General features: G+C 32.5%; 1 protein-coding gene across 3 annotated transcripts in view; it reads right to left on the bottom strand.

Annotated features, from left to right (window-relative positions):
* LOC124360621 (anoctamin-1) overlaps positions 1–26446 on the bottom strand; it is a 58700-nt gene that overhangs the window by 27373 nt on the left and 4881 nt on the right. For 2 of the 3 annotated variants that reach the window (XM_046814383.1, XM_046814384.1), the window contains exons 3-11: positions 21193–21297; positions 20759–20908; positions 15867–15938; positions 12659–12810; positions 8317–8488; positions 7397–7629; positions 6888–7048; positions 2503–2750; positions 981–1145 (exon numbers count right to left, since the gene is read on the bottom strand). In XM_046814383.1, coding sequence (XP_046670339.1) covers positions 981–1145; positions 2503–2750; positions 6888–7048; positions 7397–7629; positions 8317–8488; positions 12659–12810; positions 15867–15938; positions 20759–20908; positions 21193–21297 — 1458 coding nt within the window. The remainder of the gene's footprint in view (positions 1–980; positions 1146–2502; positions 2751–6887; positions 7049–7396; positions 7630–8316; positions 8489–12658; positions 12811–15866; positions 15939–20758; positions 20909–21192; positions 21298–26446) is intronic. The other variant, XM_046814386.1, reaches the window with a different exon arrangement.

Genomic DNA, 26446 nt, shown 5'->3' with positions numbered 1-26446 from the left:
CAAGCAAAATAAGCTGCTCTTATTGTTGTTTCATCAGTAGAAGCTTTGACGTTTTTAATTGCAAAGAGGCTGGAACTTAACTTCCTACAGAGTTTGTCTAAATGAGAAGTCCAGGATAAGTTTTTATCAAGAGTTATGCCTAAAAAGTGACTTCATTGTTCATTGTAACCTCTGCTATACATTACACACATTTGGATTCCCATCCAAAAGTTATTTGGTCAGTTTTGGTGGTGTTTAATGTTTTGCAATTTTTTGGCAGTACTGATATGCCAGGTCAGGATTATAAAGAATGAGGTTCCACTACATACCAGGGTTCTATTGTCAGCATACATCAAGGTTAAGCATGCACCTTCAATGTATTGTGGCAAGTAGTTAATGAAGAGAATGAAAAGTACTGGTCAAAGAACATATACTTGGAGGACCACTCAGTTAACAGATAAGTAAGTACAGTAACACTTATGAAGGGCAAAAGATTCAACAACTGAATAAAATTGTAGTTGTAACCAGTCTCAACAGGTGTGTTAAAGTAGGGGTGACATTTAGTAGATTGGCAGAAAGGGAAGATTGCATATGTAACAACCAATGGATTGTCAGTCAAGGCAATAGAACATGTACACAAGTATTGCTATGGCCAACATAGTCTGGCTCTTAGTAGTGGTCACTTATAATTTATTCATTAACTGCCATAACACACATGAAAGACATTTTGTAGCTAACAATATGTTTTTCATGTTGTAGTAATGTGGACTACATAGTATTTCACAAAAATTGTTTATTGAGTAAATTTCTGTTTAAAATGGATATTTACTACTAACGACTCAATTAAAAAAAAAGTCATTCTTATAATGTACTTCAGATAACCCCATGCCAAATAATCATGTCCCTATTGTACTACAGATGAATGGTACAATTTTCAAAGCTGAAGAATTTGTAAATTTTATGACTTCCTTAATTTATAGCTAATTTGAAAAATGACTTACCCAGTTAAAAACAAAGATACAAGCGAGATTGATGGTAGCAGCTGTGGTTGATGTGATTATGATGGCATAGCTGGTGATGACAGATTCACCATATACACTGAGAGCTGCCAATACTGACATCCGGTACAGAGTCACTCCAATGACAGCAGCGATAGCCAGTGAGACCTGGACCACACCTCACATCACAAAATGTTTACAACAGTATTGATATTATAATGAGACATTTAAAGACTGACAGTCCTTAGTGCAAGCTATGAGTGTACTTAATGCCTGCATGTGCGTTCATAGATAATGTTAGTTTACTATGTAGGCCCACATTCTTTTAACAGCAGACATTAAAGGTTATATAAGTTTGAAAGTTTTACTGTACAAGTAAAAAATTAGTACTTATTAATGCTGATTTTTGCTTTTTAAACAGTGTACTCAGTTGAAGACAGTAAAAGTTGCTTATTTCATAGTACCTGAAATATTGCATATTGTAACACTGTATTGTATTAATTATAATTGTAAAATGAAAAGTAACTATTAAGTTACTTTTCATGTTCGGATACAACCTTTCAAGTCTTCTGCAATGCTTTGTTAATTAGATTTTAAAATTATGTACTAGATAGTATAAATTTTGTTTCTGCAATCAGATGGGAAGAACTATGGAACTGCTCCTACTTGTAATAATCAAACAGCTGGACTCAACCACTTTTGTTTATGTTTTATTTTATGTAGCGCTGCCTTGACACTATAAACAGTGGCAGTATAATTCCTAGTATGCAATTTGTTTACACTCAAGTTCATTCTTGTGAAATACATTTATTATTACATTAACACATTCATCTCCAATTATTACTTCATTAACACATTCATCTCACAACAGCTTATTTCCGGATTTTTTTATTTTCCATTGAGTTTTTCAATAATAATGGCAAAAAAATGTAATAGTTTGTTTTTTACCTTATCGTCTAAGTATAACAAGAAAAGTACGGTATGTAGGCTTCACATTTCTGCACCAAAAAATTATTTCAATGTGTCTCCGTGTACCCCAAGAGATACCTAAAAAATGAATTTACTTTAAAAATTAAGTAAACGTGTGCTCAACAGGGTACACAATAGTCTGAGGTATTTATTTAAGCGCGGGATCAAATTTAACAAACACCAAGACACGCAAGCAATAAAGAAATGCATAGCAACGTGTACCCTATCAGATGGTATGGATTTTACAAAAACTCGGTATGTACCCAATCGGGTACACGACAGCAGTTGTGAAAGATGGCATGTACCTGATGGGGTACATGTCATGAACGTTTGAAATGTGTAGGGTGTAACTTCAAACATGATCTTATTTTATTTATTGAATGTTATTTCCTTTTACTAGATTTGAAGATGATTATAACTATTATTAGAATGTTTGTGGAGTTTCATAATTAATTGCTGAAAATGTTCAAGTTGTTAAAAAATCAAAAGATTCACCTTTCCATTTAACAAACTGTTAGATGTAGTTCACAGGTATTTTAAAGAAAATATCACTTACCAATAGTAAAACAATTGAGAAACTAAATATTGTAGCAGGAAATCTGATCTTCCAAAATGGCACTCTTGGTTCAACATAGTTTGTTATTACATTAAGCTTGTATTGAGCCTTATTGTCTGCGTCTAACTGCGCTAACCGGGCTAGGTACTGAGGACGAGGGTGCTCTTCTTGTGTGTCAAAACCTGTCAGATCCCAGCGATGTGTTATTTCTGCAGAATATCTCTTCCACATTTCCAGAAACATTGCAGCTGTGAACAATGTGAATATCCTGAAATAAATAACACGTTAATACCACCTAATTAAAAGAATATTATTTTTTACAATTTCAATATAAAATTAATTAATTGTTTAATTATTACATTATGTTCTCAAACTAAAATGAAATTAACTAAATATTCACAAAATTTATCTGGTTTTTTCAATAAAGGAAATGCAAACTGTAGGCTAGTATTCACACTTTTTTATGTAATTGACAAGTAAATGCATGAATAATCAGTTCATACATATTCTACAAGGCTCTGATAGAATGGACAGAGAGGTCACGTACTGGATAGTCCGCTGTAGCTGCCCCCATTTGTTTTAGAATATTCAGAAGTTTTATTTTTTTATATTGTACTCTGTTAGTAAGAGTTTAACAAGGCAAATTTTACTGAGGACTTAAGCTACAAATATTGGACAAATTACCTGATAGAGTAATGTTACAACAGGCAGTGACAGTTCAATAGGCGGCTGTGGCTACAACCGGTGATAATTTACACAATGTAACGTTATCGTATGTTGGTTCAGCAATAAAAAACTTAGCACTGTGGAACAGTATAACTGGGAATTGAATGGGAATGGAATATTGAGAGAGGGATAAAAAAGAGAAGCCGTGCAAAGGGCCTTGTGGGTTGGTTGTTATGGTGATTTTGTGTGTTATTTTGTTGTAGGCTATTATTATTCATTATGCTGGGTTTCCACGAATTAATTACTGGCAAATGAATATTAGTATCTCAAGGAAAAGAGTTCAACAAAATGAGAACTGTGACAAGAAATATTAGATTTGTTGTGCTGTTATGTCCACAATCCTTGACTTGAACACAGCCAAGAGAGTTTTTGCTGGAGATCATAGCCATAAATGATTTGCTCTGTTCCCACTTTGTGATGTTAAGATAATGAAAGACACCAATCTTTCCCCACTTTAACTACTGCGATGTAGTAATAAATTACATAAAACTTGAGCTCTCTGACAGGCTTCAATATTCACAAAATTATTCTTGTTTCATTTTTAGTCTAAATATGACCAGTGACTCCATATTTTAGGCAAATTACCTATTCTTAAATTGAGGGAGTTATGTAACTACAACATACACAATCTTCTGTACGCAACTCTTAAAACAGGATCTCCTAGTACTTCTCCAAGCAATCTGTCTTTATGTCTTCTGTAAGTATGCATAAAACCTTGCATGTGTCTTTTCGATTCTTTATTCCTGCCTGTCGAACAACTACAACTCATGCACAGTTTCTGCCTGCAGGATGTGGAACTTCTTCCACGACGTCATCAAATTTCTGAAAACTTTGTAAGCTTTGGAGTAAGGCTTAAGGAATGGTTTGTATGTGGTAGGCAGGCATAAACCATGGTGCTTTGGCAGTGACGAGGCTTTACGTATGAATGAGAAAGATATGTAAAATAATAATTAAGATTATCAAGAGTTGTATTTCATTTTATTACTTTTGTCTATAAAGGTCTATGATTTGTGTTATTAAGAATTTGTTAATTTTATTTATGTTTTAAGTATCTATAATGTTCTAATATTTTTGTTGTATCTGTTGATATTGTTTTGAGGTTGAGTGGTAGAGAGACTCTTTAGTCCTAACTCCACATCTGTAAATAAAGACCATTTCATTATTATAGCACAATGATACAAGATAGCTGGGTTATCAATGCAAATTATTGAAAGAAAAAGTATTCAGATCCATAAGATGGTAAGTACCAAAGATTTATTTATTAAATTTCATAATTAATTCTAGTCCATAATATCATTATTGCACTTGTAGCTCGGTGCATGTGGTCATACGATATTGCTATATTAATTAAAAGTTATATTGGCTACGAACGATTACATGATATTTATACAGGCTTAGATAGCCAGTCTTTTATTGTAGACCTCTGCTGGTAAAACTCATAGCGATTAACTAATAGAATGCCCTCTTGTAAACTGGCAATAATTAATTGACTCTGTGTTTGAAATTTGTTTTTGAGGATGGAAGGACTGTGAAGGAAACAGGATTTTTCCTGACATTTGCCATCATGTTGTTGAGTAATACAAAAAAAACCATTAACACTAAGTTTACAATCAGATCTCTTCTTCAGGAAAATAACTAACCTAACACATAATTACAAAGTAGGTTAAAATAAACAAATCATACCAGAACGCTGTGACATGATTGTCAAGTCACTAACTCTCAAACATGCACTTAATGAAAACAAAACACAACACAATTAATAAAACTGAACTACAGAATACAAGTCACAATAGGTCTGCATTCACCGATTATCCACCCACACTGACCAGAGGCCAATAATAAATGGCAATCGTCACGGTTTCTGCCCCCATCTTGTTTTTACTGTTTGATAATTTTGGTTTTCGTTTTAGTTCATTTTTCAGAATGGCGATCAAAGCGGCCTAATCTTGACTGATTGGTTGGTCTGCCAATTCAATGTTTGAATTAATTGACTATATTTTGACAGTTTACCTGTAACTATAAAGCTGGTGTAAGTCTATTTATTACAATTATAAATAGAAAATAGAACCAGCACATGGGCTGTAGAAAAAAGTATTGAGGTTAGGCTAGGCTAGTTCCTGCTCACCCCGTCACCTAAGTAGTGGTGCATTTATTGATGATTTATGAAAGTTTTCTCCAGTTAATCTGACAAGTAGCATAGGCAGTCCTAAGTATCGTCATAGTGAGTTGCTCGCCACTTAGTTATTAAAGGCTTAGCACAATGTGTAGTCTGCATAATCCTACCAGTAGCTTTTTGGATTTATAGTAAGCATTTATGTTATTTATTTATAGTTCCATGCCAAATTGCATGTCTATTGATTGTCTAAGCCTACTACCACCTGTACTGCTATACCTGTATGCTGGAAAGTAGACCCACTTTATATTCCTTGAGCCCTGCTGTGTGTATTTGTGTGCAGGAATATAGTTGGGAGTTGCAAATATACACTAACACCAAAAGGTACTGTGAAGAAAGTAAAATCCGAACAACTATCAGTGAGCAGAGGAGTACCTCAAGGCTCCGTACTCGGACCTGTTTTGTACATTCTAGTAACTAATGACTTCTCAGACTATCTTAAGGACTACTGCAAAATAGTAATGTACGCTGATGACACAGCTCTAATTTTAGCAAATAAGGACAAGGACCAACTCGACATAGACTCTTTTATTGCATATAACCAGGCAAAACAATACTGCTGTCTCAACGATCTAGTTTTAAATGACTCGAAGACACAGCAATTAATTTTCACAGCTAGACCAAACAACTTCCATGGCGTCCCAGAAATAACAACAATAGAAACAGGAAAATACCTTGGAATAATCTTAGATCAAAATCTCTCTTGGGAACCCCATATAAACCAACTCTGTCACAAACTTAACAGCAGCCTATATGCAGTACGGAGAATGAAACAAATCAGCAGCACCCGAGTAGCTTTAACAGCTTACTACTCCCTGTTAGAATCTCACCTGAGATGTGGTCTGATCGTCTGGGGAAGCACGACAATCGCAAACCTTCAACGGGTACTTATTATCCAAAAAAAGTGCTATTAGGATTCTAAAAGAACTAGGACCACTAGACTCGTGTCGAGCTGCCTTCAGGGAGTTGGGAATCTTGACTGTGGTAAACATCTACATCCAAGAAACAATCCTCTTTGCAATAAGAACAGGCCAAGCAAGAACTGGTGACAACCATCCCTACAGCACCAGAAACAGGAGCAACTTCCTCCTCAATCAGCACCATCTGAGCTTGTTTGAGAAAAAACCGTCGTACAGAGGAGCGCTGTTTTTCAACAAACTGCCCGAATCCTTGAGGAAGCTTCCAGAGAAGAACTTCAAATCTTCCTTAAAATGCTGGCTTCTGGAGCGTCCACACTACACCGTACAAGAGTTCACCCAATGGAGAACCAGCATCTTGTAATAACAGACACTGAATTGAACACAAATTGTAACACTAACACAAGTGACCTTTGCTCTGTTCTCTATGAATATGTGCAATAAAATAAATAAAAAAAATAAAAAAAGGAAACGAAAACAGTGAAGAATACAGTGGTATAATTATCGGTAATGTAACTTTAGTATAAGATCATACCTTTATACGATCACACAACTAAATTTATACTAACCCCAAAAAGACATGAAAACAGCGAAGAACACAGTGGTATAGTTGTCAAAGAGAAATGTAATCTTGGCATAAGAGCATGTCTCTGTAATGTCCCAATAGTGACAAAAGTGGTCACAGAGAGGACACATCTTGGCATCCAATTTTCCTGAGCATATATCCTTCCTGCAGCAACAAACAAAAGAGATTTTAAACAGTTATATACATACAGATAGAAGTAATCAGAGCTCTATGAGTGAGTTCTCTGACACAACAGGGTAAAAATGAAAACATCTTCACGTTGACGAGCAAAGTTAGGGCTACATGTTCCTTTCTCTCACTTAGCCTGCATCATAAACTCACAATTTTATGTTTTAAACTAGAAATAGCACTACATTTCAGCTTCTACAACTTATCTCAAGGTCAGTATAATAATTTTTTAAATATAACTTCACTTAAAGAAATTAAATTTCCAATTCCAACTTCTCTTTAACTAAATCTTTTTGTTTACCGTCATATGTTAATGACACTTACGTAGGTTCATCATTTCCCAGGAGGAAGAGTGACACAAGGAAACAGCCCAAGCCCACTACTGAGGCCGGTACCAGCATGTGAGTGTAAAAGCCAAGCCAAGCAAAGTACAAGCCTATCTTCACGCCAAAGTAGTTCCTGATATGGTCAATGGGCTGGTACCTGTACCACTTGCGGACAGGAGCCCAGTGGTGATACAACTTGTAGCGCACACTGCCAGGAGTGGACAAGTCCCCCTGTCAAATAAATCACTTAGTTTTACAAATCCAAATCAAATTTAAACAAAATTACTTACACGTCTGATCTTATTTGTTTGCACTTTTTTATTTTTGAGTGTTGCACTATAGATAAACCGCTCGCAAAGAAACCTGCGCAGAAGCAAATATTTGAGTGGCCATGTGCAGAAGGGCCCCCCCCCCCCAGTGGTGGGGAGTTGGACAAGCATTTCCTCGTCTCTGATCAGCTGTGTGGATCATGTCTCGCTCGCGCCATTTTGTTTACACTGCAGTTACTTACCTATTCTATACAAATATTGTATTTTTGTATGTATGTTTATACAAGCGTAAAATATTAATTAGACCATTAATGTAGCCATAGACACATCCAGAGAGCTTGTGTTTTGGAGTGAGGTTAGTCACTAAGTGGCAGTGGCCAGATCAGAGGATAGAGTAAGCGGGCGAGTGCCGAGCAGTGGTGGGGATACTGGGAGCGGGTGGCATCACAGCCGCAGAGAGGTATTTATCCCATCCTGCATGAACTAAAATCACCCATGTTTTTTTATAAGTGGTTTATCTATAGTTTATTGCCTATTATATATTTTGTTACAATACTTATTAAAATAATAGTTTCAATAACACAACAATTAACCTCAAATATTTTTATAGGTGTTCCTATTTTTAAAATACTGTTTGCATTGTACATACATCATGCAGAGGGTAAGCAGCCGTGTACACTGACGAGTCAATTAGTCTTTCAATACCAAAGCTGAACACATCAGAAGCATCAGTCTTCATGAAAAATGTTCTGTCCAAAATGAACTGAACTATCCTGGATTTGATTGCAGGGGTAAAAAATCCAGGTGTTTGACAGTCAAATCTGAAAATATATATAACATTTTATTTAAATCAACCTAAAATAAGATTTTTAAATGTGTTTAAGCAGGACTGGCAAGTAATAGTGTTTTTATGTGCCCTAAGTGACAGTAAAAATATTTTAAGGAGACTAATATATTCCTTTACATACTTTTCAATTTCTAAGTTTTTTTTTAGATTCCCTGCACTTGCTACCAAACCATTTCAATCAGTATCTATTTGTAAGCTGTCTGCTCTTGAATCTGTTTGTTACAAATAAAACTAACTACTCATCTATTACAAAACAGAGTAGTCACTCTTAATTATTTTACAAGTATAATCTTCCAAGTGTCATTTTAAAAGATTTCAAGATACTTGAATACATGTATTATCCCTGAATTATACTTTTGTTTTGACGCAATTGTAACTCTCTAAGAATGTATAAATAAAGCCTATTGTCTATTGTCTAGTGTCTACTTTTTTGGATCATAAACTTATCCAAGATTTCTCTAATCCAAATATGTGTGGTGAGTTTCATCTAAATTCGTCAACTTTTTTGGAATTTCTTCAGTTCAGAAGAACCCATATTCCACAACATGTTTCATATTTACACAATATTTATGAAAAGGGTTATTTTGGGTTTACCTGCCACAAATGATGCAAATACTTACCAACAATAAAAAAATAATTAAAACATAATGCCAATCATAATAGACAAAACTATATAAATGTTGCATGAACGTAAACATTATCGTTTATCAGATTACATTAAACTATTGATATACTACCTATTTCATAAAACCAAACCAAACAAAATTTTATTAGAATTTTGTGAAGTCTATAAAGTAAAACGAATATTTTTTGAAAGAAGAGATTAAGTTAGTCAATTGCTGTGGCCAGTGCTTTACATAATAATTTTTAATTGCTTGAAATTGTAGGACCAAAGTGATTATTTATGCATAGAAAACAATGCTATTCAATAATAACATTACATACATACATACATTTATATATATATATATATATGTACATATGTGTGTATATATATATATATATATGTGTGTGTGTGTGTGTATATATATATATATGTGTGTGTGTGTGTGTATATATATATATATATATATATATATATATATATATATATAAAATAGCAACAATTCCAAAATACTATTAAGTTTTGCTCTAAAAGGGCTTTATAGTTGAAAAGTAATCGTGCCAAATTAAAACTGATTATACTTTCAACGGTTGCGGTCTTAAATCTTGAGAGATATGAAAAATAAGTAAGAATAAAAAATATTTTGAATAAAACTCATAAGCTATTTTTACATTTTGTAAATCATGGCATTTCTAAAATAGATTTTCTAAACACTGCCATTTTGAAAAATATAAGGATATTGTTCTGCCTTACACATTTATCCTTCAGACAAATGTGTATGCTAGAAAACTTTTTTGGGTCTTTACATGAGGAATTGCTATGCTTACAGTAACATGTAAGGCCACCTTGAAATCAAACCCATAGAAAAACAGCAGAATATAAGGATATTAATTCTTCACAGTATGTATATAATGTATGACTGAAGGGACATTATATACGTTTTCAAATAGGTATTGTGTTTGAAAACGTTTTATTTTTGTGTCATATTCAATTAAAAGATATTAATTTTTACCTGATGTTTAATGTAATCATCATATTTAATTAAGAAATGTAATTCCCTTGTCAGAATTTATATACTAACTGTAAAAAATTTGTATCTTTCTCTTTAACTTTTTTTCATAGAGCTTGGTTTAAAAACTACTCAACATTATTACTTAAATTCTTATAATTACTTATGGAGGAATAATAAAATTGATTTTATATATTTTCTGACATGTCATCAGGGAAGACTATACAAAAATCCTACAACCTTATACTGAGAAGCAACCACCACCTGTGAGATAATATAATACCTTACTGAAGAGAGACTGATTTCCATGCCAGCCAAATTGTCTAAAACACCATGTTAAACAAAGAATTATTCAACAAATAAACACAATTACACTAAAATATTTCTATTTTACAATGGAAACAGACTAGATACCAATAACCACTATGTGTGAAAAAGATAAGCACATTTCTTGAACATAAAATTATTAAGTCAAGAATATTCTTTTGTATATTTAGACTGTAAAAACTACATGAGCAGGAATTTTTATTACATTTTGTAAAATCTAGAAAAGTTATTTTACAAACATTTTTCTATTGGGATTACAAACAAAGAACATGATAAGCAATAGTCTTGATTCCTCTCTATTCTACAAAGTAAGAGTTTGCCACACCATGTGTCTTATAACATGCTTCACTGTGGTCCAATGTAAACTTTTATTATTGATCAATAGAATGACAGACAATCATATGGAAGAGAAATTGTTACATCACCCCGCAAACAAAAGAGAAATTGTGTCAACCTACTGAGCCTTCAGTAGTCCTCAGTCAAATTCCACGGTTGGACATGCACCACCAGCCCTTCTTCTCGAAGTATAAGTGAAGTTTCATGCAAAATTTCAAGTTACAGATGAAATCTTTCTTGAATTGTCTTGCCACATAATACATACACATTTTTGTTTAAATTAAATTGGGGTTTTTAAAGCACTTTTAGATGAGCGAGAAACTCAGAATACAATATTTAAGTGAGAGCATATTTCTGGCAAGATATCGCTTGTATATATTTCTATAGAAAGGGTACTGAATGGTTTATTTGAACTTTTTTCAAAAGTTTAAGAGTACATAAACTAAAGATACTAAACTTTATGTATGTAACAAATTAAGAAATGGATACTACACGTTTGAACTTAGGTCTGCTAACTTAAAAAGTAACTTTTAAATTGGTTCCAGAACAATCAAGTGGGTATTAACCTAGAAATCTTCTCGTTCTAAATAGTTTAAAATTTGTTGACAATTAAGCCAAAAAATGGAAAATATTACTTACTAGTTTTGGCAAGAAAGGTATGGTCAATCAAGCATGGTTTCAAGTTTAGTTTATTGTACTCCTTTGATTAAACAGAAAATGTCATGGCAATGGACATGTCACTTTGTCTTCATGTAAGACTCAAATAGTTGCACAGGTAACGGCTGATCTAAAGTAGGAACAGTAAAGATATGATTGATGTAATCTTTGGTTTTATCTAAGGTTTTTACTGCTATCCAGTGTACTGCTATCCGAAACTAGAATTCAAAATAAGATGACAGACTGTAGTTGTCTTTTTATAAACTGAGGTCTGTAAAATTTTAATTTTATATATTAACATACAATATTCTAAACTGATTTCTGTGATATTAGCTTTCAGCAAAATCTAGCAGTGATCCTGTTTCTGACTATGTAAAAATATCCTCTTACTTAATTCACAATGTCATTTCTTACTTATGGCATACCTGTTGATTCCTTCTTAGAAATGAAAACATTTCTCTTGAAGTTCAAATATCACTTTGAAATAGAGTGATTAGTTTCTTTAGTACATGTTTTCTAACAGTCTCACATGAATAAGAGATGGTGAATGTAAAATTCTAAGCACAAAATGTTTCTTGACTTCAGACTTAGTGTACCATTTTATTCCAAATTTGGCGGCTATCAAAACTTTAAACAAATTCAGAACTTTGTTATTTATATAACTAGGGAAGAAAATAAGTAGTGTTCTGTAATGCTTAATTTTAAGCTTTTCTAAACGTTATGTAATAAATGTTATTGTATCTCAAAAGGCTTACCAATTACATATCAATCCCATAAGAAATGTTATTAAAATATCAGTTGTCACAAAATATACCTACTTCTCTTAACTAAACCATAAGGATTATTTATTTTGGCTTTCAATAACACCAACTTCACTGCACCTTATGTTAAATCCAGTAATACACATGTTTAAAATAATAGAAATTATTTATTCCAGTGATTACATTCCTTTAAGCCATTATTAAATGTAGTCAGTCATTGTAAGAGACGTGGTGGGACACAAGTATAATGCAAATTAGAAAGAAACATTAAGAAAACAAGCTAAACTACTACTATGTTAAAATAAGAGAATTAGTGTAAAGACAGGGAAATAAAGAAACATCTTAATTTGTATAGACATGCGAACAAAGAAATAATTTACACAAACTAAAATTTTAAATAGGTAAGAGTTTGACATTTATAACATCCAGTGATGTGTTATTTCAACTTACAGATAATGTTTGTCACGACTATAGATGGCAGTAAATCTTTGACGGTGTTCTGGGAAAACTTTTCTGTCCACAAAAATGTGTCGAGTAAACCAATCTCCACAACACGAACAGAGGTTTTCAAGTAGTTTCCATGAGCCCCTTACATTGGGTAACTGGCAACAAATACAAATGTTAAATATCAGCAAGTAAAAAGATTAATACCATTTTGAAAAATCAAATTTTGTAATAATAGTTGTAATATTTGATATAATTTTGTAATAATCAAGTTTTGTAATGATAATAGTCTTCTATTAGTTCAAAGCCTTATACAGTCAGTGTCTTGACTATTATCAATGTCGTCTGGGTTCCTCTAATGCATCAAAATATTGTAAACACAATTAAAATCTATCTTCAGTGTTGATAAACATGGCTCCCTGCAGTGAGGAAAAAATATTTCAGGGTTTTCATTGCATTAAACAATGCTTCCACAGTGTTAACTAGCAGGCTTAACAACTAAATGACTGTCATACTGCGCACTGATACAAGAGATTCCAAATGACAATATCTAAGAATTAAATTCAAAGTTTTCTTGTGTGTTAAACTTTTAGTTATCCTTAGTATAAAAATATATATATATGATCTGCAAAGATGTTGAGTCAAATATTACTATAAGATTCCCAAGTAAATTCCCTATCACAGGGTTAAGAGAATTGTATACTTTTATTTCTTTCATTTGTTTTAACTTCAGGAGATATATAAATTTGGATATTATTTTAAACGTATTTGAACGATTAACGATTAGTAGAAATGTTAGTACAAGAGGGTCATGTTAGTAAAAGAATGACCGGGGTGTTCGTCAATGAGATTTTGTAATCAATCAACAAAATTATGAGGGGATATGAAGTATACCACCACAGGAATCTCAGATAGTTTCCTTTTGTACATGAAATTGTGACGGAGAAAATTTAATAACCACAAATTTGATGCCAACAACTGGCTACATTCACAGGTGGCACAATTTTATTATTTTGTGATGGTGCAGGTTGTTTGGTAAGTGCTTTAATGTACCATCATAAGTTGCAGCCTAATGACAACTAATTATTAAGATAGGATCTTTTACTTATAAATAAACATCCTAGTAATATTAAATGCTTTATATTTACTACAACTGTATTTCCACTTGCTCATTAGGATGTTCATGAATACATTAATCAAATCCATGCTAGTCAACAATTAATACAACAATGTTATGATCACATATTGAAAGCTCAGTAGTATTTCACCGAGGATAAAATAACTGTTGGCTTTATCCTTTATACAATTATATCATTTAATACAACGTATCAGTGCTTCAGTATACAGTCATAGCTAGTAAAGAAAGTAGGTTACATCTTCAGCACATCTTCAGAGATTAAAGGGAAAGTCGTAAACAATAAACTAAATAATTAAAAATCAACAATATGCATTAGACCATGAACTTTAAAACTATTATACCAGTAATGTACTATAATATATACATCATCTAAAAATATAACATATCACTTATTTAGTGCAGTACCTGTAAACTTGATATACTAACCTAGCACTTGGTGGATTATGTACAAATTAAATTTAAATAAATTAACAACGTAATCTTTTCAAAATCTCCAATTCCAATAATAAAACGTAGAATTAGTGCCAGATACCTTAATAGTAAAGGATAACTATTGTACAAGCGCAAATAAAAAACTGGTTAAATCTGCCAAAATTAACTCACAAATTGCAATCCTTAACACTGTACACATATATAAATATTAGTTCTGTTATTTTATAAATAAATAGTATGGAAAGTTATAAAATATTACATGTATTAACAAATGGATATCAAAAAAATATGAAGGTTATGACTTCAGACAGTATTAGTCTAAATGATCAATTGTCAAAACAATCTTCTTATCATATAAAATACTACAGGATGTTCCAAAACTAGCTATAAAAAAAACTATACATGTGACTCGTAAGTTACTATGCTCCTAGTAGAGAACATGTAGTATTATTTATTATTCTCTTAATTGTCCTTAAATAAGAAGATTTTTGAAAGCCCATTAAACAATACAAAAGTATAGAAAATAAAAATACAGGAATACTTTAATACAATTAATACAAATACAATCAGTGCTCTCATACACAATCAAAGTATCACAAGCTTGTCAGCAGTGACACACATGTCATTATGACAGAAGGGCTGACAGCATCGCTGACCAGTATGTTGAGACTGCTGACAAGGTCTGTACCCACTTATGACCATTGTAAAAATTGACTTGCTAACAAAATCATCATATTTTGTGACTAATTATGTCTAATTATTTCACATAACTATTTTAAAATTAATTATTTGAGGAGAAGGTATTTATTTCACATAACTATTTTTAAAAGGTACATATTAAAAAAAAGTGTATCACTACCAATGACATCAATACGTCAATATTTAATGTATTTACATATTAGTAACATTATGAAAAATTATTTATTTAATTAGTTAATTTATTTTGCAAAAGGATTTTATACGGAATGAAGGTAACATTAGGATAACTAAAGGAAAATTAATACTGCACCTCTGCTGGATAACGATCTTAGTTTCTCTATACATTTTTCACGGACTGACCCATAATTTAGAGCATTCTATAGAAAAAAATATATAAATAATTACATAAAATAAATAAAAAGGACCAAACTTGACTACGGTTTGATTATGATGGAAATTGCAAACATACTTTAAAAAACATTAGATAAGCCTTGATCATTTAGAGTAACATTTTACCACATTTAAAAAAACGTATAATGGAATCAGATTTGGGTCAATTAGGTGATATTTCTATCATAGTGTTAATTCTTTAACAAGTCTGTAAAGCAATTTAATAGCACCAAAATAATAAAAACAGACTCTTATAATACTAAGAAAATCTTACTGAAGAGAGAGAGGGACATTTCAGGTGGCTCCATCAATATTTTATCATTTAAATAGATCAGTTTTGTTTTCATAAAGAATATGCATAATTTCATAAAGATTAGTAACAGGACCACAGTTAGCCTACAGCATAACAGATGATAAGTAACAACCAAAGTCCAATTAATATGAAATTGCAATATGAAAGCATACCAACACAACGAGAAACTAATACACAAAAAAGAGCCAGGCAACAGCAGCAATTAGTAACATGTTGCGTACAGAGCTTGACCACTTATTTACCTTCTCTGATATATAATGCGACATTTGGATGAGAGAACTTTGCTTGGTATATTTAGATCCTGAATAAAACTCCTAAAACAGAAGAGACTTACAAAACATATAACTTTTAATTACACTACAGAACTTATTTCATTGTGCATGCTGTTTGATCATGTGATTTCTGCATAGATCACATAATTATATAAATTTTAAAATAGCATCTTTATTGTCCAATGAAATTTACTATCATAAAGGTAGTAGTAGACAGATGTCACTGCAAACTACTTTTACGTACAAATGGTATCTATGATTAGTAATGGAAACAAATCCAATATCATCATCCATTATATATTCTGACAGAATATTCAGTCAACTGTATATTCTGTAGAATGGAAGTACAGTTGCTAGTAAGGAGACTAGGCACGGATTGTCAGTCAGGACTCCACACTTGGAGGGGGGAAGGGGGTTATTGTAAAACTTGCAGGTAATATGATATGAATTAAAAAAAGAATACAACACGTATATATGAATTGAGAAAATTATTCAACGAAATAAAAAGTTTACAGTAAAAGATACAGCAATAAAGAATTATACTGTATAATATACTGTGTTTAAAATTTTGCATGTTTATGATATTAAATGGGGTTCTATAATGTATTCAGATACATTTGAAGCGAAGTGATAATTGCAGATCTGGGGTTGTCAGAATTGCCATATTCTTCGGACATATTGCACTGTATAAGACAGAAGACTTATAGTCAAAGATACAAGGGTGTTTTGATAAGTCTTTAAAAAATGGAATAAAATATTGTTTTATAGGCAAAAACTCACTTTATTTCTCAACATTGCCTCCTTGCAAAGCTATACACTTGGAGTTTCCAATTTTTCAACCCATTAGCAAAGTAGGCTTTGTCAAACTCTACAAAATACTCTGTCACACCGACGGACACTTTCTCATCCAATGGGTGACTTTAACAGGCCAACCGAAGTATGCTTCATCTTCCTTGCTTCTCTGGCCACGTTTAAACTCATTAATTCAAAAGTAAATGGTCTTCAAATGTTGGTGCAGGACCCACATGGACTTCATCCAACTCGGATTTGATCTGTGCAGCTGTCCAACTCCAAATGCTTAATGAACGCACAAAAGTCATTTTTTCCATCCTAAAGAACTCACTACACAGTTACCACTTCAGCTGGCTGTCAACAATCAACTAATAACAGCTGCCATTCGAAACTTGCTATAATATCTGTAGAAATATCAGGCTTAACAACAACAGTACAGGTTCCAAAAATTTCCTGCTGTTTCATACAAATTTACCAGACTTATCAAAATGCCCTCATATTTCATGTTTCATTTGACACTATTAAAAGAAAACTTTGATCAAAGTTTCTAACTAATATTCTCGTGTATAACATTTTTGTCATAGAATTATAATAATTAAATGTGTTGAGTAAAGATCCAAGCAAATACAGACACTGCTTTATGTATTTTTCATTCCTGAATGCTTCAATTGCTTGTATGATCCATTGGTAATTCCTACCAATGAAAGAAGTTGCCTCCTTGAGATATAAAATTATATTAAAAATTTAACATGAACCTTTGAACATATTCCATATAAAAACAGACTACTTACAACTAAATTTTTAGAAATAGAAATTTATCTTTTCTCTATACTATAGCATACACCAAATTGGCTTATTATATATGTAATTTGCTTAACCTTTCTTATGCCTATGCCAAGGCTAACCTTACAAAAATTAAAACTGTAATAAATTACTATTTGTAATACTAGGACGTACCCATTTGTTTAAAGAGAAAAATATTTATATTCCAGGCTTCAACTGTTTGTAGGACACGAATTTGATAAAAAATTAACAATAATTAACAGCAAATCAGTTCCAAATGTAGGTACTGTAGATTGTTAAGCATAATGAAATAAAAAACGAGCTTTGCCTCAAAAACTCATACAGTAGAAGAAGTCCTTGTTTTAATTCTGGTTATCAGAAATGCTGAGTTAACTCAGCCCATTTAAAAAATTAATAACCTTTTAGAAATAATGTATAAATTACGCTGATGATACTAGATTTCTTTTTTGTGTACAGGGCACAAACACAGCTGCGTGGAGCACCATACAATTAGTTCGATCTAAAGCCAGAGCCTGCATAAGAGAGAAAGGAGGAATTTCAAAATAAACTAAAATGAAGTTGTAAACTAATGTGATCCATACAATATTTATGATATTGCCTCATACAGTAAGATACACTTAGACATAAGTAGTAACTACTTTTTATTCAATTCAAATTTATGTCATATCTTCCAGGTTTAGTGAAGTATAAGCTACAAATAGAGTAGGTACTGCTCCGTGTTATTCAGATAAAACTTAGTTGCAACTTAAAATTAACTAGGCATTAGCAACTACTACTTTTTATTCACTCCACTGATATGTTATCAATTTTAGTTCCAAATAAGGAAGTTGAAAACCAACTAGCCAGCTTGAACATTAAACCTTTATCAGTATTTTGACATTTTTTTAAAATATTCTACACACTCATATAAATTGCAAAGGTTCAAACAATAATTGAATCATTCTGGACTAGATATTTGTTGGCTTTTCAACTTCAGTGATTAAAAATCGAATGGCAGAACATTGTTCCATTAATTACTTTCCTTACACTTCTCATTGTTTAACTTAAATTTGAGTTTATGAATACAATAATGTTGACTTATCAATTGATGAAAACTCTTATCAGTGATGTCAACAAGTCCTATAATTACCAAACTTGTCTAACACCAGTTTTTCCTTCAAGTATTTAAGGCTCCTATTTCAGTAAATACTATTTTTATGAATAAATTCAATTTATGGAAATTGTTAATAATAGTTTTGTGTGTTTGTCTTCCTTCATTTAATTTTAGCACATCAAATATTGGAAGTAAGTCTGCAACCCTACATATTTTCTCAGTGAGAGCCTCACATAGAAGGAAGACAAGTGGATTGAGATAGTTATTATTAGAGCAATACAAAATTCTCCAATATTTGTAATGCTTTTGGCAATTGAAGTGACAATAAGAACAGTACTCAAAGGTTTGAAAGTAATTTTTCTCAGATTTGAAACAGACCAGTAAAGGATACATAAGGCAAAAATGTGTATATGAGATTCATTATTTGTTTCAAAAAAACATGTTGAGTAATTTTGCCTGACAGTTAAATAAGATAAGAGATATAAATAAATAGAACATCATTGAAGTACTTCTAAACATGTATTTTTTAAAGTCATACTACTAGTAAACTGTACATACAGTAATTACAAATTAGAAAAAGCAACTACACTAGGGAAAGAATAATGTAGACATACATACCACATTTAAATGTAGGAGACGTATTAAATTTCATCAGATGCTGCACTATAACTTAGATACTAATTATTCTATTAAAGTTTTGTCAGTCAGTAGTAATAGAAGCCTTGTACAAAATAGTGAGAGAACAGTGTTGATGTTCATGGGACTGTTCAAGAGCAAGAGCCTTAGTAAAGATTTTACACCCCCCCCCCCCCCCCCTTTAAATTCACAATTCCTTCTTTATTCTATTTACTCCACTTCAATCGCACCTTGGGTATATGTTACTATTCTATTATAATTCACCCAAAATAGGGTGTTCAAACAATTTATTAGTATTTTTCTTTAGTTATAACTGAAGTGAATCAATTGAAATGATCAAATTGTTATTGTTTGAGATAAACCCTTTGTTACTTCAAGAGCCAGTATATGGATGTTTGGTTGTTTCCTACTTAGTTCAGATTACACATTCAACTAGTGGTTCCCCACTTTCTTTCTGACAAGTTCAGTCAGTAACTTCCTAACCTTGCTGTTGAGAAAAACTAGTATTTGATTTTTCTTTTACTTTTAAATTGGTATACAAGGTTTATATAAAAATATACAATATCAACTTTTGGCAACTGACTCTGCCGTAACTGCAAGCCAGTCCCCTTCAATGTATTTTCTACCACAAATCACTGTCATCATCTAGCGGTCATCTTTTTTTCAGAAATATTTCTTTAACTCATTTTTTGAAATGGCTAACAGATTGCATTTTGTCTGATTTCTTCTATGTTCTCAAATCTTTTTCACTCACAAGAGGAGTTTTCAAGTTTAGTAACAGCCAGAAATCACATGGAGCTATGTCCAGAATGTTAGGGAGGCTGTTGAAGCTGTATAATATTGTACTTAGAGTCAAGAACATCAGTACTCATGAAGCCACAAAAACAGCATACCATGTGTTATACAATCGGACTGGTTCATCTCATGGTAATACTTACAGAGTTCTGGTAATACAATATAAGGCAGTAATAAAAATGGTAGAAGTAGAACCTAGATCAAACGTTCTAGGTCCTACCTCTACCACTGTAAAGTACTAACAGTAACATCAATACATATTCTAGAAACCATCCTTTACTGTACAACCAAGGATGCTTCCAAACAAAAATATCTACATAATAATTACACCACACAAGCAGAAGATAATGCATTACCAGTACACAGAACAGCCTTACAAAAAAAACAAAAACAAAAATACTAGTATGCTGTGGTGAAAATGTTCAACAAGCTGCCAGAGCATCATCATGGAATGATGAACTATGACTTGACTATTAATTTATTTGTGTTAATAACTAACTCTAACAACTGTATAACACTATAGCATAATATATTAATATTACTGTTAATAAAGATATTGTCTATTGCCTATATTCTGACACTAATAACGTATTATTTTGTACAAATTTATAACTGATACTCTTATCATTCTGCAATAAACTTACATAGTGACATAATATTCAAATTAATGTAACAACACAGGAAAGTTATTTGCCATGGAAGTCAAACTCAACTTACAAAACAATCACATACATAAGTTTACCTCTTTCATTGGCATGCGCAACTTCAGTATCTCAGTGTAACGGTGAAGAACTTCAAGTGGAGCATGGATTTTTAGAAAGTGTAATCCAGTTTCTTCAATAAATTCTGCTTCAATATCTAAACCTTCCTCGCACAGATTTTCTTCATAAGTCTATGGCAAAACAGGCAAAGTTTTATTTATTTAATATTCTGTACTAAATGTCTGTTACAGCTAAAATGTCTAATAATTAAAAATGTATATGCAAGAACTGTATTATGTTAACAATTACTTGTAATGGGCAATTTTAAAATAACTATCCAATTTTAAAACAATTAAATTATATATAAAATTTTTTGAACATTATATTATTCTAAGCATTTGAGTATTTAGTAAATTATTGTACGTTTGTGTGGTCACATGCTCCACTTCTTTTATAATAACATCTTTATATTTACCTTTCTCTTTTCTATGCTGGATAAAGAACTTGCAATCTCGCAGTTTTCATCCCAGGAAAGAACAAAGTCTATTGTTCTTAAATTATCCTTAAATGTCCATTGTGTCTGTAAAATAAAAAATTAAACCAACATACTAAAGCTAAAGTATGATGTATTTGAATAAATTATTTAACACGTTCGCTACCGACTCTAAAATTGGACTTTTAAAATAGGACCGACGTCACGTATTTGTGACGCACCGATTCATACCATAGACCAACTTCACACATGTGTGACTCTCGGGGCACAAACTATAGCCCGACGTCACGTATTTGTGACACACGGATTGTATTACTAAATGTTTTTTGGTTGCAGTCGGTCTACTTTTCCAAACTATATTATTGCATGTCGGTCAGTGGGAATGTCCGTCACATATACTGGTCGCATGGTCTGAGCGTGGGATTTTTATTTTTGTTATGCGGGAGGAATCGTATTGGCAAAACCTGGGGAATCGTATTGGCAAACCTGGTTTTCTGTGTAATATTTCCAATCCTCGTGTGTTGTCTAACCTATAACAGTGGAAGATTTATATGTGCTTTTGTAGTTAAAAACTGAACTGCTTTTTGTTTTATCGTGCGCGATGGGTGAAAGGAAGAGACCTTTTATGTCTGTGAGCGAAATCGATCGTGAGATGGGACGGAAGATGACAGTGATGAATTATTTAGTTCTGACGGTTGCCTCTGAGTATGTTCCTGACTCAGACATTCCAAGTTCATCTAGTGATGAGGGTGAGCATTTTGAAACCAATAAATATGTACGTTGACTTGGGCCTAAACCCAAATAGCCCTTTAGCAGATTGACATAGAGGTTCAATTCGAAGAAGTACATGATGATGTAATAAATCTTGAAAACATTTCCAATGATCCAAACGTGTTGTTTGTTGTTTCAAACATCCATGATGATTATCAGAGTAAAACAAGGTGTTTGGACTGACACAAAGAATGAACCTCAGGTCCACAATTTTACTGGGCAAGAACAGATACACATTCAATCGACAGATCCTGTTGAAATATTTTTAAATATATTTGATGAAGATCTGTTAAAGAAAATTGTAGCTTGGATAAATACTCGTGCCTTATTTGTTCAGGGAACTCCTACTACCAAGCATTCAAAAATGCGATGGTGGAAGCCTGTAAATTTAGAGGAATTTAAGAAATTTTTAGGCCTCTCCATACTGATGGGAAACTTGCACTTCCCTTCCATGAAGCACTGCTGGTCAACTTGTGAGCTTTATGACCACCCCATCTTTGGTAAAACCATGTCCAGAAAATAGGTTTGAGGCGATACTTAGATGTTTATGTTTTTATAACCCTAATGTTGATTCTGCAGATGACAAACTGCATAAAATAAAAAATGTACTGCAGCATCTTTTGACGAATTTCACAAGAGCCTACAGTCCTGGGAAGAATCTGTCACTTGATGAGGCCATGGTATTGTGGCGGGGAAGATTGTCTTTTAGACAATATATCAAAAACAAAGCGCCACAAAATATGGCATTAAGCTTTATGAGGTTTGCACTCCAGATGGATATATTTTAAATATTCTCGTATACACAGGCAAAAGGTACGATATCAGATCCCGTAAAAGGACATTCCTTTGAAGTTGTTACTCGCTTGATGCAGGATTACATAGGTAAGGGACATGCATTGTTCCTAGACAACTTTTACAACAGCGTGGACCTTGCAGAGCACTTGATGCAGTGCAAAAACCAATGTTTGTGGTACTTTACAAAACAAATCGAGCAGGAAAATCCGCAGCAGGTCATCACGGCAAAACTGAAGAAGGGTGAATGTATAAGTCGCCAAAAAGGAAGTGTAACCGTTTATGAAATGGAAGGACAAACGCAATGTTTTGACAATTTCCACAATCCATGGACCCGGAACAGAAGAAGTAATTAACAAAAGAGGTGGAAACCATAACCAAACCCTCAATGGTACTTGCATATAACAAGAACATGAGTGGCATTGATCGCTGTGATCAAATGATTTCATATTATAGTACTCCAAGGAAGTCACTTCGTTGGTATGTCAAAATATTTTTCCACCTCCTTGATGCATCTCTCTGGAATAGCAAGTACATTCTATGCAAGAACCGGGGAAGTAAAGATAACCTATTTGGATTTAAGAAACACAATCATAGCACACTTCCTTCAAGTACAGCCAACGCCCACAACGCCCTGTTCGACCTAGGCCTAATGAACAGCACAGACTCGTGAAGGGGGGACCGAAGAGTAAGATGTCGTCAGTGCTTCAAGACTCAGAAGAAGAGGAAGGCAACGATTTACTATTGTGAAGTTTGCACAGATAACAGTGACAACAAAATTGGACTTTGCGCAGCCCCATGTTTTGGAGATTGGCATAAGGAGTAATCAAGAACTAAAAACTTGTTCTTTTTTATTCATCTCGTTTAGCCCTATTATATGTAGTTTGTAAAATAAACACAAGTTTTTTTGTACAATATCGTTTTTATTCAAACAACAACAAAAACAAAATAAAGATGGCAATATAGATGTGTAATAGATTTTCTAAATACACATTTTTCTTGACAGTCCACACATATGTGACGGTCGGTCTGCAGCAGATTATCACAACGCTGTGGCCCGACGTCACGCATGCGTGACGTAAAAAAAGAACCTTAGAACTAAAAAAATGGTTAATATAGTAAATTAAGCATTTTTTAATTGACATAAATTTGAAATATAAATGAGTTTTAACAAAAAAAGAGTTTCAGTCTGAGGTTATGGTAGTTTACTTTTGCACTGGCCTGTAGTGAAACTACAACGTTTCGTATTTGGTCCACTAGAAACACCCATGCGTCACACATACGTGACGCTCGGTAGCGAACGTGTTAAGTTGCATAACTAGGGTCAATCTCATTATAGGTGTGCCATTAAAAGTTTCACAATATAATTTCAATATATTACATTTTATTATTAAATTGTATATACAGAATAAGTATTACAGAAAAGTAAGTTCAAATTAAAGAGTCAAATTACTTATTTCCATTAAAATATTCATTAACAGATTGTCATCTTAATCAGTCAAGGAAAAAAACATGTCCTTGGTGTTTACAGTTTCTTCCTACCTTTTCTTTTACTTTTGAGGTATCTTGAGAAAAACTTGATCTACTTTGAAATTGGAACTAACAGTTTTTCTTCTGATATTGTGGGTGGAAATTTTAGTTATGTATTGAAAGATAAACAATCATTTACAGTATGAATGAAAAGAATTTTGTATTTGCGTATTTCTGAATAGGCTACATCAGTTCTTGCTTGACCATCTCTTTCTCTATTGATCACTGATAAAGTAATTTTCATTCCATAAATCCAAATGACTATCTGCATCACCACTGCCATTGCAGTTCTGTGCATGTGTGACAGTTATTCTGACTGAAGGAGAAGAAACGTACACCATTTTGAGATCACTGCTGCCAACATTTGCTTCGTAGTCTTCTTTATAATGTCAGCGTTAATTAAAAATACTACCGTTTATGAAATCAGATCTGTGATTCATTTCTAAATGCAATGGAAGTTAAGCCAATTGAAATCTATCAGCAAATCTGTGAGGTTTACGGACAAAATGCTATGAGTGATTTAATAGTTAGAAGATGGGTCAGACTGTTCAATGAAGGAAGTGATAAAGTGCATGATGAAGAACGAAGTGGACACTGCCAACGTGACAAAAATCTCTTACAGAAATTTGGCTGGGATGTGTTTGACCATCCCCCTTACAACCCGGACCTTGCTCCTAGTGACTTTATCTCTTCTTATAATTGAAATCTTTCCTTGGTGATCAACATTCCAACAATGACGACAAGCTGAAAGAACATGTAATCACATGGTTGGCAAAACACAGGTGGCTACCTAATATTAAGAAGGCATACAAAATCTTGTGCCACACTATGACATGTGTCTACAAAATTCTGGAAATGTGTATAAAAGTAGTATAAGATTTGCAGATTTTGTACAATAAGTATTTCTTCGATATCTGTACACATTTTTTATATAACCTAATAGAACTTACTTCGTGGACATACCTTGTAATTAAGTTATATATTTAGCTTTTTTTATATTTCGCAGGTTATTAAATCTTCAAAAAATCATTTTACCTTTATTGTTTCTGTGGTTATTATTAATGTAATCATGACTGATTTGAGTCATGAGCATGACAGACAATAGTTGAACTTATACTTGAAACAGAAAACAATGATTGTGAAAGTGTTCTGGGTATTGAGGATCCAGATGAAATTGAAGATTATTATTAATGTAATCATGACTGATTCAAGTCATGAGCACGACAGACAATAGTTGAACTTATACTTGAAACAGAAAACAATGATTATGAAAGTGTTCTGGGTATTGAGGATCCAGATGAAATTGAAGATTATTATTAATGTAATCATGACTGATTCAAGTCATGAGCACGACAGACAATAGTTGAACTTATAGTTGAAACAGAAAACAATGATTATGAAAGTGTTCTGGGTATTGAGGATCCTGATGAAATTGAAGATTATTATTAATGTAATCATGACTGATTCAAGTCATGAGCATGACTGACATTAGTTGAATTTATAGTTGAGAGAAAACAGAGTCAATAAGTAAAGTAAAAAAGAACCATGTGGTGATGGCTCAGCTAATAAAAACATAGTTGACAATGAGGATATTGTTATGCAATAAAGACAAGATACTGATCTGTCACTTATATATATATATATATATATATATATATATATATATATATATATATATATATATATATATAAGGATAAGGAAACAAGGTGGTATGTAGAACCTAAAATTGTATGTACATTGTACATTAATGCACTCATATTATTAAATTTGATCAAAATGATTGTAATGTATGGTGTTGATAATTTTACAGTACTTTTTATCTAATATTTTATATCTTATCTTAAAACATTATTTTAAATCATATTATGTAAATATTATTTTATAATTACATAAGATAATAAATAAACACAATAGCGTGGTGTAGACAGACTTGCAACCACTCATACTAAAGTAAGTTGCATGACGACTGGAGAATTAAAAGCTAATAATAATAATGTTTGAAATAGATAAATTTTTGCAATTAAAATATTTTATTTTACTTAATAAGACGCCATTGTATTCCTTAATGAAATGACAAATAAGGAATATGTCTATGGACTAAGAAATTTCTATAACCTTTGGAAACTATTTAACAGTTTTGCT

The sequence above is a fragment of the Homalodisca vitripennis genome, chromosome 4, assembly GCF_021130785.1.
Source record: "Homalodisca vitripennis isolate AUS2020 chromosome 4, UT_GWSS_2.1, whole genome shotgun sequence".
NCBI lineage: Eukaryota > Metazoa > Arthropoda > Insecta > Hemiptera > Cicadellidae > Homalodisca > Homalodisca vitripennis.
This window is presented reverse-complemented; position numbering and strand designations above follow the sequence as displayed.